Below are 15,734 nucleotides of genomic sequence, written 5' to 3' on the forward strand. Positions count from 1 at the left end.
CAGTGACAACGCTACAAGAGCTGTTGGGAAACAGGCGCAGGCTTCAGGCTGGAGATAACCGGCTTCTTCAGCCTGTGCAAACACCAGGGCCCTGTGAACAAACCGGTATTTCCACACTGCCGCCAAGGCTTATTTACAGCCTACAGAGCTGGGGGGCGGAGAAAGGACGCTCACCCAACGCCCTGGCCCTGCCGCTGAGCCCATGAGAAACTGAATCCAGCTGATCCATCACTTCTCTGGTATTTCACACCCTCCTGGGAGTCTGAAGAGGAAAATGCCCCCATCTGACTGGCTGCCCTTTCCTCTTCCCGCCATCCTGAAGAGGGGCAGCCAAGCAGAGCTGCTGTATGAGGGGCAGGGGGGAAGCAGAACCACCCATGATCTGCTGGGTTCTGTTTGCTCCCTATCCTGGGAAAAACATGGTGGGACGGGGCCTGCTCTGTTCCTGTGAAAAATACACGTGTGCTCAACCAACGAACACCCACACACCTCCCCAAAGAAGAGGAAACAATGGCACCTGCCCTGGCTCCTGGTGTGGAGCGCTGCCTGGCTGAGCTGCTCTCGGGGGTGGGGCCCCAGCCTCTCAAGGAGCCAAGAGCCGTCTGGATCACTCCCCGTTTGTTCGCCCCACTCTGCCCCCAGGGCCCTTCCCGAGGCTGGACAGCCCCTTCAGCAGTGTAGCCTGTAGGGCCTGTCCTAGAGGGGCGGGATGGGAAAGCCAAGCAGCCACAAGGCTGGGTTCTTCCACCCTCCTGCAGCCCTTCGGAGCAGAGCAGGATTCTAGCACATTCCTACAAGCACAAAAGGCTTTAAGGCAGTGGGATAAACCTGTCTGGCCCCTGGTTAGGATTCAGGGCTGCCTCTATAACGGCCCAAGCGGCTGCAGCAGAGCCACGTGCTGGGGTGCATCTGTTGCCATCTGCTCCGGGGAGTGGGAGCCTGGGCTGGGCGCCTGGCAGCTTGGCAACGAACGGTACTTGGCATTTCCGAGTGCACACGCTTGTTCTGGGTTGGAGGCCTCACAGACTTGCAAAGCGCTCCAAGCAGGAGGGAGCACAACATGGTGGCTCAAGTGCAGGGCTGAGAGGGTGCGTCTACACTGCAGTTAGCCACCCTTGGCTGGCCTGTGCCAGCTGACTTAGCTTGGGCTAATAAGCTGATTAAATGCAGTGTAGCTGTTCAGGCTCTGACCTCTAGGACCCTCCCATCCCACAGAGAGCCTAGACTACAGCCTGAGTCTGAACGTCTACACTGCAATTAAACAGCCCCTTCGCCTGAGCCCTGCATGGGCCAGCTGCGGGTTTTTAACTGCAGTGTAGACATACCGGTGAGTCAGGAGACCCAGGTTCTGCCTCCCCTGGTACTTCAGCTTACCCATTTGCCAGAGGGGCCAACCCCCCACCCCCGGATGTGGCGCAGACTCTGCGCGGCAGCACATCAGACCCTGGAGAAAGGCCCATGGGGCTTTTACAAAGAAGGAAATGGAAGCAGAGATGGAAAGGACTTGCCCAGGGTCACAGTAGCGAGGCCAGGTGCTGAGATTCCCCTTGGCTCTAGCCACTAGGCATGGGGTCATAACAAAATAGTCAACAGAGGGGACCAAGCCTTAGAGAGATTGTCACGTGGATACTCCATCGCAAAGCACATCCCCCCTCCCCATTGAGCCCCATCCCCCGGCAACGCCGCCCTGGGAACATCTGCCCTGGCCTCTATCCTGCATCCCAGCCTGTGGGCTTGGCCTCACACCCTTTCCATTTAGATGCTGCTCCCCCTCCTCCCTACCCGACAGATCTCACCTCTTTCCCTGTCAGGACATGGCGCGCCAACTTGACCTTGGCGAAGTTGCCCTTGCCGATGGTCTTGAGCAAGCGGTAGTTCCCAATGTGCGGCTGCTCATCAGTGGAGGTGGCAGAGTTGCGGCCCCGCAGCATGTTGGATTTGCTGCTGGCCTTGGACTCTGTGTGGCCCAGCGCCGGCTGTGGAGACAAACACACACAACTTAGGCTAGGGAAAGCCACCAGAGGGTCATGCCCTTCCCTGCACCATCCCCTTGTGCTCAGCCCCAGTGCCGAACTGAGGCTCGGTGTCCCCACCCCTGCGTGCTCTGCGGGGCCCACTCTGGTATTCAGCTTCTCACCCTGACTGGCGGGATAGAGCCCTCAGGAGACGGGTTAAACCTTTTTGGGCCCTGCCTATGCTCAAGCAAGCGTTGCCCAGCCCCTTCTTCACTGCAGGGGATCAGCCACCACTGCCCTGCCTCAGTGGGTTTGAGCCCCAAATCCACTGACCTCGTCTCCACTCCATGCACATGTAAGGCTATGCCATGATGCATTGGGAGGGGACTCCCTTCCTGATCTCTACTGGGAACCAGGCAGTGCCCTGAAGCATGAGATGGGAAGACCCTTGCCCCAGCATGTGTTAACTAGGAAGTGGCCCCAAATTCATTCAGGCCCTTTTAAAAGGGATGCACTACGGGATTCAGCATAGGAGGGGGTGAAAGCCAAGCCCAAATGCAAGGTCACCAGGGATCATGAGGAACGACATGCTACTAACCCCTCACCCACCTGCACACACAGAGACCACGGCAAACACACCAGTCAATCTGGTTGGCTGGCAGTAGCCTCAACGTGCCTGGAGCGCAGGTCCAGCCCACACTTGCCCGAGAGGAAAGGGATCGACAGATTTCATTGCCACTAGAGCCCACCTAGGATTTGGCTGGGGTTGCTGTATGGCCTCTATGTAGCCCCTTGCTAGAAAGCATTTCACACTGCTTTGTGGAGCAGCAGGAGCCAGATGGAAAGAGCAGCATTCTCCTGCAGTCATGGGACACAGATGGGGCAGGGACACACCTCCACTAGGTAGAACAACCCTGCAAACCCCCAAGTGCAGTCCTCCATCCCTTAATGAGGGAAGCAGAGTCCCACCACCCACACTGCTTTGTTATTTGAGGAGGGCTCAGCCCTGTGCGAATGGGAGGGATTCTCTGGTCTGTGTTATACAAGAGGGCAGACCAGTTAATCTAACAGGCCCTTCCAGCTTTAAGAGCTCTGCATTGCCGCAAACTCTTTACGATGGGGATCCTGGCACCAGCCCCATACCAGTAATGCGCAATGCTGAGTGTGGATTCCTGGGTAATGCTCTACCCAGGAAGGAAAAGCAAACCCAACCCGCAGTGGGCTATCTTCCTTCCTGATGCCAGGGGAGGGAACAGCTTAACCCAGCACATGTAAGACTCACCACAGATCAGTGGCTAAAGATATCAAGTGTGTATCTCGGTGGGATGGATTCTGCCACTACCCTCCTAGACAACTGATCCAGTAATAGCTTCTGCCGCCATTAAGCCTCAGAGCCCGCCTCCCCCCCACCCGGGTATTTCCATTTTGCAGGTTGGGGATCCCGAGGGACAAATACATCTGTGCAATACCAGCGTGCTGTGTGAAATTTCAGCTCCAGCACCTGTCTCAGAGTTGGTATGAACGTTCTCTCCACTTTACAAAGGGGAACTGAGGCAGAAAAGAGTCAAGTGATTTGCCCAAGGTTGCACAGCAGGATAGTGACTGAGCTAAGAATGGAACCCAGGAGTCTGGACTTCCAGCTCTCCTCCCTCTAACCCAGTCAGCCCCGCTTCCCTCCCAGAGCTGGGTATAGAACCCAGGAGTCCTGACTCCCAGTCCTCCACTCTAATGAGAAGGGGCTGAGTTACATCTCTGGCTCTGACTCCCACCCTGCACAATCTAGACACAGAAATCATTAAATTGCATCCTACGTGTTTCCAGGGAAAATAGAAAAGGCAGAGCTGGGGAGATGAATGTGAGAAGAGATTCAAGTCCAGCACTGCTCCCATCCACGCCCCAAGCTAACAGCCACACCTGTTCCCTTACTGCGGGTGTCCAGCCAGGCACTCATGTAACATAAGTGCAAAGGAGGAAGAGATCAGAGGAAGCTGCCAAGAAAGCTAAAGTTAAAGGCCCACCTGTGCCAAAAGTTAACTTAACCCTTTGGAGGTCAGGCAGGTGCAGTGCCTGGCACGGCTGCCCTTGCTCTCTGTAAATCAATTACAGGGCTCCCCTGAGAGATCACTTCCTCTCCACATTCATGGCAATAGGATCCCTGCTAGGCAACTCAGGAGGGGTGTGGCAAAGCCTGACACTTCCACAGGCTCTTTCTGACAGTCTGGGAGCTACCAGCTCAGACCCAGGCAGCCTGGCTAGCACTTCCCAGAGCAATGAGCATGTTTTGGGGTTACACAATGAAGTGTCTTCCAGTAAAGCCTCCAGAAGCCAAAGGTTTCCCTAACACTGGAATTGCAGCCACACAGTACCAGACTCCCCTCCCCCCCCACCCTTCACTAGAAACCAGCCTCACGGAGGATTAGGCACATGCACTGCTGTGAGTTCAGACATGACCTCCCCGCGCCCCAATACACTCACACAGAGTCAGAAACATGGCTGGGTTATAGCAGCTATGGGAAACTGAAGACACTAGAAGAACAGGAGTACTTGTGGCACCTTAGAGACTAACAGATTTATTAGAGCATAAGCTTTTGTGGACTACAGCCCACTTCTTCCGAAGAAGTGGGCTGTAGTCCACGAAAGCTTATGCTCTAATAAATTTGTTAGTCTCTAAGGTGCCACAAGTACTCCTGTTCTTTTTGCGGATACAGACTAACACGGCTGCTACTCTGAAACCTGAAGACACTAGGTTTTCTATTCCTGGCTCTGCCACTGACCTGATGTGCTACTCCCGTCTGCTCTGTGCCTCAGTTCCCACTCACATCCTTTGTCTATTCTGATAATGAGCTCTCTGGGGCAGGGACTGCCTGGACTGTGTTGAACATAACATAAGAAAACATAAGAACGGCCATACTGGGTCAGACCAATGGCCTTCCTAGCCCAGTATCCTGTCTTCCGACAGTGGCCAATGCCAGGTGCTTCAGAGGGAATGAACAGAACAGGGGAATCATCGAGTGATCCATCCCCTGTTGTCCACTTCCAGCTTCTGGTAGTTAGAGGCTTAGGACACCCAGTGTGTGGGGTTGCATCCTCGACCATCTTGGCTAATAGCGATCGATGGACCTGTCCTGCATGAACTTACCTAATTCTTTTTTGAATCCTGTTATTGTTTTAGCCTTCACAACATCCACTGGTAATAGTGTTCCATTGATGGACTGTGCATTGTGTGAAGAAGTACTTCCTTTTGTTTGCTTTTAATTTGCTGCCCATTAATTTCATGTGGTGACCCCTGGTTCTTGTGTTATGGGAAGGGGTAAATAACACTTCCTTATTTACTTTCTCCAATCATTCATGATTTTATACACCTCTATCATATTCCCCTTTAGCGGTCTCTTTTCCAAGCTGAACAGTACCAGTCTTTTTAATCTCTCCTCAAATTGAAGCGGTTTCGTCCCCACAATCATTTTTGCCTCTCTCTCTACCTTTTCCAATTCCTGTATATCTTTTTTAAGATGGGGCAACCAGAGCTGCACACAGTATTCACGGTGTGGGCGTACCATGGATTTATATAGCGGCATTCCTTTCCTAATGGTTCTTAACATTCTGTTCGCTTTTTTGATTGCTGCTGCACATTGAGCAGATATTTTCAGAGAACTATTCACAATAACTCCAAGATCTCTTTCTTGAGTGGTAACAGCTAATTTAGACCCCATCATTTTGTATGTATAGTTGGGATTATGTTTTCCAATGTGGTATTACTTTGCATTTATCAACATTGAATTTCATCTGCCATTTTGTTGCCCAGTCAGTTTCCTGAGATCCCTTTGTAACTCTTTGCAGTCTGCTTTAGACTTAACTATCTTGAGTAATTTTGTATCATCTGCAAATTTTGCCACCTCACCATTTACCCCTTTTTCCAGATCATTTATGAAAATGTTGAATAAGACTTGTCCCAGTACAGATACCTGGGGGACACGGCTATTTATCTCTCTCCATTGTGAAAATTGACCATTTATTCCTACCCTTCGTTTCCTGTCTTTTAACCAATTACTGATCCAGGAGAGGACCTTCCCTCTTATTCCATGACTGTTTACTTTGCTTAAGAGTTTTGGTGACAGACCTTGTCAAAGGCTTTCTGAAAGTCCAAGTACACTATATCCACTGGATCACCCGTGTCCACATGCTTGTTGATCCCAAGAATTCTAATAGATTGGTGAGGCATGATTTTCCTTTACAAAAGCCATGTTGACTCTGTTGTATTTGTGCAGGTGCTGAGGCATTGCTGTAATGCAAATTTTGGGGGCCATTGTGATTCAGGATTCCTGGCCTGAGGTGGAGGAGTTTCAGGCCACATTTTGAGAAAGTCTGAAGTAAGGCTTGTGAAAAAGTTCCTCCTCTATCTTGGTGGGTCCTGCGCTTATTGGCGGATTTTCTTGCCTCAGAGATTCACCATGTGGGTTGGGGAACAGCCCAGAGACCTTCCTCTCTGGGAGAACCCACAGTCCAGGTCAATTGGGAGGTTTGGGGGGAACCCGGGTCCGCCCTCTACTCCGGGTTCCAGCCCAGGGCCCTGTGGACTGCAGCTGTCTATAGTGCCTCCTGTAACAGCTGCATGACCGCTACAACTCCCTGGGCTACTTCCCCATGGCCACCTCCAAACATCTTCCTTATTCTCACCACAGGACCTTCCTCCTGGTGTCTGATAACGCTTGTGCTCCTCAGTCCTCCAGCAGCACTCACTCTCAGCTCCTTGCGCCTCTTGCTCCCAGCTCCTCACACTTGCCCCACAAACTGAAGTGAGCTCCTTTTTAAAACCCAGGTGCCCTGATTAGTCTGCCTTAATTGATTCTAGCAGCTTCTTCTTAATTGGCTCCAGGTGTCCTAATTAACCTGCCTGCCTTAACTGGTTCTAGCAAGTTCCTGATTACTCTAGTGCAGCCCCTGCTCTGGTCACTCAGGGAATAGAAAACTACTCATCCAGTGACCAGTATATTTGCCCTCTACCAGACTCCTGTACCCCACTGGTCTGGGTCTGTCACAGGCTGTGAATCCAGTCACCATGATTTTGAAGGGTCAGTTCAGTAGAGGCGGTTTCTATCTAGGGATGTCCCAGTGTTTAGAGCTCTAGCCAGCAAAGCACTCCTTGTGTGGACCCAGCTTATACCAACAGAGTTGCACTTTCATCAGTCTATCTAGCTTATTCCAGTCCCCCTCCCACCCGTGAAACAACAGTTTTGGTTAAGCCCTATTTGCCAGCACAGCTCTGTGGCTGTGGCTTGCACCTCTTCACATCCCTGACCAACAGAGCTGTGCCAGCAGCAGCCCCTAGTGTAGTTCTGGCCTCAGGAGACCCAGGTTCAAGTTCCTGCTCTGCCACAGACTCCCAGTATGACCCTGGGCAAGTCACTTAGAAGCACCTGAAGTCCTGTTTTCAAAGTGGCCCCTAAGTGCCTGAGTCCAAGGCCTATTCTACACACAAGTTTTTTTGCTGATATAACAGTGTCAGTTGGTGTGCATGTGATTACCAATATAATTCTACCAGTACAAGCCCTGGTATGGATGCAGTTATATTAATATAAAGGTGCCTTTATACCAGTGTAGCTTATTTCTCTTCCTGGATGGAAACAGCTGCATTGGTATAAAGCACCTTTATAGTTCTATAACTGTCTCTATGTAATGTATTTATATGGCCTCCATCACTGCAGTACCACGTGCCTCACAATCTAACGCATTTCCCTCCCAACCCTCCTGTGAGGCAGGGCAGTGCTGTTATCTCCACTGTACAGATGGGGAACTGAGGCACAGAGAGACGTAGCGATCTGCCCAAAGGTCACCCAGGAAGCCTGTGGCAGAGCAGGGAACTGAACCCAGGTCTCAAGTCCTAGGCCAGTGCCCTATCCACTGGACCATCCTGCCTCCCGATGTGCAAAGCAGTCACAAAGGGAACCACACTGGCGATCTTCTGATCCACCATACTCACCAGGCCTCGTGATTCCATCATCTCCATCAGCAGGGCTGGGCAGCTCTAATGGGAGCGGGGTAGTTAAACCATTTCAAATTGTGTTTAGAAAAGGCCTTAGGTGCTTGTGAATATTTTTACCCGAAGTCCCATTTTCAAAAGTGACTGGCGCAGGTAGGAGCCTAACATTGTGTCTACTCTGCACCACAGTGCGGGCTACAGGGTGTGAATCGCAGAACACACCAGAGCGTCTCTCAGTAACTGCCCTGCGTGGATGCAGGTGGTGCGAATTAAAAGGTATCCTGTTTGTGTTAACACTGTCCTCTTTCAGATAGGACTATGTTTCTGTGAACTAGATACCTTTTCATTCACGCCGGCAGTGTCCACATAGGGCAGTTAGTGTGAGACGCTTGGGTGCGCTCTGCGATTCACACTCTGCGGCACAGTGTAGACAAGCCCTAAATATCACTGGAAGTCAATGAGATTTAGGAGCCAGTGTTCCTGAGACCATTTTGAAAAGGGACGTAAGCACTTTTGAACACTACCAATGGGCTTTGTGCCCCAGTTGCCCATCTGTAAAATGGGAGAAGAGCACTGGCCTGCCCAACAAAAGTATTGGGAGGCATTTGGATCCTATGGTGATGGGGTCCAGGTAAGTGCCTTAAACAGACAGATCTATGTTGTTATAAGCTCCTGTCTTAGGGGAACCTGCTGGCAACTGCATATTCCCATCGACATGGCTTGATCTTGCATACTAGTTGGGACAGGCAAGGGTGTTTGTATTTCAGTAGGACCTACAGACATCAAGGAATTCGCTCTTCTAGCGGCCACTGGGATTTTGGGAAGGGGAAGGCGGCACTGCAGTGTTTGAATTGTCAGACTGGCATCTGCTGTAGAAAGGGCAATGGTAGGAGAAGCCTTTGCCTGGAGCAGCACAGAGAAGCCTGGCAGGGAAGGGAGGGGTATGTGGGCAATACACTGGAGCCGATGCTGCCACGATACACTTTAATTGTGCTGCCTGTAGGATTGCTAGCCATGAGCCCAGTGCAAAACCTTCCCGGAATCCCCTCAATCAGCAGGGCTAAGGGTATTCCTCTAGCTGGTCTATCTGGAATAGCTCAGCTCCTCAACCCCACGGAGCAGATCGCGAACAAGCGCTACTGCTAGCGGCAATCCCCAGCCAGCCCCAAGATCAGGCTCCTGCAAGAGACACAGAACTCATCTAACCCAGGAAACAGCTGCTGTTTAATTAGCCAGGCAAAGGTTTGCAAACAGACAGAACAGGGCCCATGAGCTGCAGAGTTCCCTCCAACCTTCCCTCACCTGAGGTGCAGATGGAGGCTGCTCCAGACACCCCCGTGGCAGGGAACAGATCCTGCTCTCGGGGGAAGAGCACAGCTTGTTGAGAAGCTTGGAAGAAACACTGCAAGCCCAAAGGGTTTGGCAATATGATCTGAAGTCCTCAGCACTAACAAGCGGGCCAGAGGGCCCACCCACAGAGCCGCCTCACTGGGTGTGTGTGTGTGTGTGTGTGGGTGGGTGGGTGGCGGACGACAGCCAGCAGGAGTAACCTCTACACACACTCTCAATTGCTATTGGTATTGCAGGCATGCCTAGGATCCCACTGTGCTATATGTGTACGGAGACAGAACAAAGACACAGTCCCTGCCCCACACAGCTTTCAGACTCAGTATAAGAAGGGGCAATTACTTTAATTTCATCATTGAGGCCTGTATCTCTGTAGTATGTGAGTGCCTCACAGTCATTTATGGACTCACTCCTCTGGTGGGATAGGGAAGGGTTACACCCATTTTACCTGTGGGGGGAAACTGAGGCAACAACGCACCTTAGCTCTTTGGTGCAGGGTTTGTACAGCACCTAGCACAACGGGGGTCGTGCTGGTCTGTGACAGGAGCTCCTTGGCCACTACGGTAATACAAAGAAATACACGGAGTCTGTGGCTGAACCAAGAATGGAACCCACCTGTCCTGAGCTCCAGCCCAGCCCTCTGCCCACTAGACTACTGTTCCTACCCCAGACTGGGGAGGAGGGGAGTGAGATTCTTCTCAAGTCCAGAAGAATCAACTGAAGTGAAGTTCGCTTTGGGTACAGAGTTGCTACTGGACTTAAAAAAAATAATCACATTAGGCGTCCTCCAAACGGTACCCAAGGGCAATCAGGTTTGTTTCAGCCCTGCATCTACTGTGGACGTTTTCCTCAGCCACCACTCCCCGAACAAATAACTAGCCAGCAACACCAAGCTCAGGGCAGCAGGGTCAGACTAGGATACAAGCCCCCATAACACCTCTGGTCACACAACACTGCCCACTAATGATCTGGCGCTCAAAGGTCTTGGAGAGAGCAGAAATGCAGCTGTTTGTCTACAGGGGCACCCAAAGCAGGGGAGGTAAGATACAGATGGAAATGAAAGTCCCCTTTGCCCCTAGGGGTTTGGAAGCCAGGTACTGCTCCGTGCCCCCATTCGACCCAGGGATGCTGGCTCCACAGTGTGAAAACATAGTCTGAGAACATCTGTTTAGACAGCACACACACCCTTCCCTCTGGGTTCCTGCACTGCTTGGGTCTGGCTCTTCAAGGACATTGTGGGCCTTGGCTCTCCAGGCTCCGCCTCGGCAGGTGAGCCACTATGCTAACAGCACCAAGGAGCTGCTGCATTGCTCATCTATAATTCATGCCCTGACAGGGAAGGAGGGAGGGGGAATGCCAAGCAGAGGGAAAGCCAGAGAGAACCTTAACCCCTCTGTGCCAGGCGTGGATGTGCTTTCACTAGGCATGGACAGCGGGTGCACAGCCATCACCTGCACAGGCTGCAGGGTCTAAAGCTTGGCCAGGCCAGTTATTTGGGTGGACGACTGCAGGGGGTTGTGGGTGACTTTCCCCATCTCAGGACTCGGCACAAGGCATCAGCACAGCGTTCGGGGACAAAGCCCTGCCTGAGATGCTGTCTTCCCAAAGAGGCCTAAGATTGTGAGCAGATCAGGCTGCCAATCATGGAAGATCGCATGCCACTTTCTATGAGGATAGGGGTGTTGTGTCAACCCGAACCCAGCTCGACCTCCTGAACTCCCCTGCAGTTTGCTGGGAACAGTGTCCCTCTTCCCCATCATGAAGCGGTTGTACAGCATTGCTGGGAACCGTTACAACAGCTGCTACATTACACCTCAGAGGTTGGCACAGAGTTAAAGCGGACCGAGGAATGACGAGGAGTGTCCAGAATTTAAAATACAATCAAAGCGTCCCTACTGCCTCACGGGCTCTTCCCTGCTAGCCTCAGCCACCCTTCATTGTCCTTATTAGTTCTCCTCTAGCACAGACAAACACCCCTCATCTTGACATGAGATCTGCTACCATGGATCACTTTGCTTATATGCTGCATCCCTTTTCCCCAACTCTTTGGCTTGTCTTCAGGCCGCATGCTCTTCAGGACAGAAACCATCGTGGCTGTCTGTACAATGCCTAGCACAATAGGGCTACGCCAAGCATGGGGAAAAGACTGCCTGCCAATCTGAAAAATCAAGGAAGAGACAGTCTCCTCTCTTCCTGCAGATTCAGAGATTTTCAGGCCTTAATGCGCCAGTGATCATCCAGTCTGACCTCCTGCATAGCTTAGGGCAGAGATGTTCACCCAACAGTTCCTGCATGGAGCCCGTATCCTCTTGCTTAGCTGAGCATGCCTGGGTGTGATGCATAGGGGAGTGGCCTTTGGATATATTTGTAAGACATGTTCCAACTCCAGTCTATGAGCACTCAGATACAGACAGTTCCCCAAAGCCAGTGAGTTCAGATACTCAGGCACCAAAGGGAAATGAAGCCAAGGAGATGTCAACCAGGATCAGACCCAGGCCTGGTGCCAGGCTCTGTTGGATGCTTCAGCTAATGGCGCAAGAAGCTAGTAGTAGATGTTAGGGGAAGACCTGGCCCCTGGAAAAGTCCCCAATGGTTAGAGATTAGTTTAAGGCCTGAAGCACGAGAAGGTTCATCTCTGTTCCAAAACCTCTCTCTTTTCAGCATTTGCTACTGTAACCTAGGATATTCCTATTCTCCAGGACAAATGGGAATCGTGGCAGAAACAAGAGCCACATCTTTTCCATCTCCAAATCCAACAGAAGAATCTGTCTTCCTCCACTCCGTGCAGATTCCAGCTTCCCAAGGTCAGGCCAGCCGCAGGAGTCCCTGGCACCAGAGCCCCGTGTGACAAACTAACAGCAAAGCATGCCACGAACCCACGCCTCGCAGAGGTGACTCTGCAGAGGCAGCTTGTTCCAGCTATTCCATGAAGCTAGCATTTTAGGAAAAACAGAGGTTCTGTGCTCCTTGCTTCCCTACCCTCTGCTCTGCAAGGGCGTTCTCTAAGCCTCCATGTGTTCATCACAGCCTTTAGCGTGGGAAGCTAATGGGAAGGAGAGACCAGTTTAATACGAGGTGCAGCAAAAATAATCCACCCAGCAGGCCCCTAGGTCTGAGCAGGAGGTTTGATCTGTTGGCATTACATGTTCAAGAGCAAAACAGCTCTGTGTTTAAACTGGGACCTGTGACAAGCAAGAGTCTCCTGCCTGCTGCAGCCTTGAGAACTATACCCCAACCACGGCAAGATTCCCCTGTCCACTGCCTAACCTTCCCCTCTGGTGTGTGGGATCATTTCCTGCGCTGGGACAGATTGTAACAAGGAGAGAACCACCTCACTCCCGCCTCCAAACCCAGGCTATGTGCTCCCAATTCTGGGCAGTAGCTGAATTCATGTTCTCTTTGCTGGGATGTCTGTGCCTCACAAGTCTCCTCCTATCTGACACGACTCCAGAGCCGAGGTGTTTCATGCCTGGAGTAACGTTGCCTGGGTAAGGAGCCATGCTGGGTTTGGAGTTGTTTGAGTGCTGTTACTGATCCCCGGATCAGCCCCTGTCTGCAAACAGTCTAAATCTAAGCTGCTCTTCTGGGAGCTTGCTGGGAAGCTGTTTGCCAAGAACAGCTTAACATTCTGGCTATGACTCCCCCTGGCCCCCAGGTCTCTCTGCAGGAGGCCAGCACCATTTACTTCTTCAAACAGGCTCACAGCAGTGCTCCTTCCCTGAGTCTCCATTTTACCTTCCAGCTGACCCTGTGCTGCACTCTAAGAAACACACCAAGCTCCTGCTGTAACTCCAGACACATCTAATTAAACTACTGGCTGTGGAAAAGCTCCCATTTCAGCAAGCTTATGTTTTACAGTGAAATGAGTGCTGGTCTATTTGATTTCCCTGTAGGTAGGAGGAAGCCCTGGCCCCTCTGCTCTGATTCTAAAAGGGTCTATTCTACCCCCTCTACAGAGGGGTCAGCAGCAGGGCCAGTTCTCCTGGGCCCTCTGGGACATGGAATCCCCTCCCATAAGGATCAAGGGCCTGGTTCATTGTCCATGGGGCAAACAGTCACCAAACAGTAACCTGTTGCAGCTGCTGAGGAGGGCTTGAACTATCAACAGCTTTGCTGCTTTCATAGCTCCATGAGGAAGAAGTTGTGGGAGGCAGTGTGACCTAATGGATAGAGCACTGGACTGGGACTCAGGAGGTCTATTCCTGGCTTAGCCGCTGGCCGATTCTGGGGCAAGTCACTGCCTCTTCCTATCCCTTGGTTTCCCCATCTGTCAGTAATGACCCTGATGTCCTTTGTAAAGTGCTTTGAGATCTTCTGATAAAAAGCACTATAGAAGAGCTAGGGATGATTATTTTTAAAGATCTCAGAGGAGCTGCCCATCTCTTTGAGATCCCCTTCCCACTTCATAGGGATGTATGTAGATTCCATTAGCCAATCAGGCTGCCTGTAGCAGCCTCCTGTGAGAGGTTCACTGGGGTCATCTAGCTAAAGGATGCTTCTCAGGAAAGTCCTCACACTCTGTCACGATCCCCTGAAATGTCACATACCAAGGAGCAGCCAAGATCCTGCAGGATGTATGTGCTAATATTTGCAGAGCATGTTAGAAACATCCCAAGTTCAGCTATGGAAACAATCACAGAAGGGAGAGGAAACAGGAGTCATCATAACTAATGATAAAAATTTGGGGAGGGATATTAAACCTCATGCTTCAGGGCTTGAGCTGATCCCTGTTGATCTATTAGAGACCAGGCTGAGCCATATATATGTGGGGAAAAATTATCCCACATCTCCCCGTGGTGGATTTCTTACACCTTCCTCTGAAGCAGCTGGTGTTGGCCACTGTTAGACAGGATAATGGGCTAGATAGATCTTGGGTCTGATCCAGTCTGGCAATTCCTGTGCCTTGGTACTCTGGTATTTGCTCTTCTAACAGGTGGCTCAATAGACAATTGCTAGCAATAATATCTTAGATTTCAATAATACCTTTTCACTCCAAGGAGTCCCCCGCAAAAAAAAAAAAAAAAAAAAAAAAAGCACACACACCACTGAAATGCAGCCACCTCTGGGATGGGGAATGGCAGCTGTTTATCACTAAGCAGTTTTGGACAAAGATATTGAGTTACAATTAGACATCAGCTAGAGAGGCAGATTAAAATAACCCAAACTGGGGCTTGGCCAGGATACTGGGATTATCACCCAAACTCCTTGCAATACAGATCACGGATGTTTGTGGTCAGCACCTCAGTTTTAGCCCTTATTTGAAAGGTGGCACCACTAGCAATACAGCCTCTCCAGCACTGGGCTGGATCCTCATTTGATGGGAGACCAGTCCCTATGGAATCGCTAATCCCACTTCCTTCATGGGACACCTCTCAGAAACAGAAGTGAGATATGACAGCCACAAAGGGCCATAAGCTCAATAGTGCGTGTGCCCATAAAGAATTCTCCACAAAAAGTCAGGTTAAAGCTTAGTATTTGGGGGAAGCATGGCCACAGTGCCTTTGGAAGGCAGAGGGGATTCATAGATTCCATAGCTCCATCCACTGTATGTTGTGACCGATCACTAGCTGGCTAAAAAATACTGTCTCATTGTTTCCTTGTACTCCCCCATTGTCCTCTCTGTATCCCCCTTGTCGCCTTTCCTCTTCTGCTTAGACTGGAAGCTCTTTGGGGCAAGGACCATCCCTTTGTTCCATGTTTGTACAGTGCCTAGCACAATGGTACATGACTGGAGCTCCTGGTGCTACTGCAATACACACAACTATCCAACCTAATCTACACTGTTGCAGCAATCAGTTTGCAGTGGGATCGCTCGGGGAGCTGAATTAACTCAATTATACAGGATCAAAGATGTCATATAGAGTGGCAGCCGGTAACCAGCCAACCAACTTCCATCTCCTAGAAGCCCACCAGGCAGGCCCCTTTGGAAGTGGTTCAGGGAGCTAGTTTCCACAGCAACAGCTCCCTTCTTAGGAAGGCACATGGCATGTCAGCAAGCGCAGGGCAGGGAGAGCACAAAAGGGTGTTTGGAAGGAGGGGAAACTGGCCACTGAACCAGTGGCAGAGACACTGCAAAGTGGCTTATCATCAGGGTTGAGATTATGATGCCACCCATATAAGATGAAAGGCTCTAAAGCAGGGGTGGGCAAACTATGGCCCGTGGACTGGATCCAGCCCGCGAGATGTTTTAAGCCGGCCCGTGAGCTGCACCACGCGGCTCGGCCCCACTCCTGCTGGGGCGTAGGGTCGGGGGCCACACCACGTGGCTCGGCTCCTGCTTGGGCGCAGGGTCGGGGGCCGCACCACGCAGCTCCCGGAAGCCACGGCACGGCCCCACTCTGGCTCCTACGCACTCCAATGGCCCCCTCCAGCGCTCCAATGAGAGCTGCAGAGGCAGTGCCTGCAGATGGTGCAGCTTCCAGAGCCGCCTGGCTGCACCTCTGTGTAGGAGTCAG

General features: G+C 51.4%; 1 protein-coding gene across 7 annotated transcripts in view; it reads right to left on the minus strand.

Moving 5' to 3' along the window:
- Positions 1–15,734, minus strand: part of MARK2 (microtubule affinity regulating kinase 2) — a 105,873-nt gene that overhangs the window by 25,876 nt on the left and 64,263 nt on the right. For all 7 annotated transcript variants that reach the window (XM_054033903.1, XM_054033898.1, XM_054033905.1 and 4 more), the window contains exon 2: positions 1,797–1,976. In XM_054033903.1, the coding sequence (XP_053889878.1) occupies positions 1,797–1,976 (180 nt within the window). The remainder of the gene's footprint in view (positions 1–1,796; positions 1,977–15,734) is intronic.

This window comes from Malaclemys terrapin, chromosome 7 (genome assembly GCF_027887155.1).
Source record: "Malaclemys terrapin pileata isolate rMalTer1 chromosome 7, rMalTer1.hap1, whole genome shotgun sequence".
Taxonomy (NCBI): domain Eukaryota; kingdom Metazoa; phylum Chordata; order Testudines; family Emydidae; genus Malaclemys; species Malaclemys terrapin.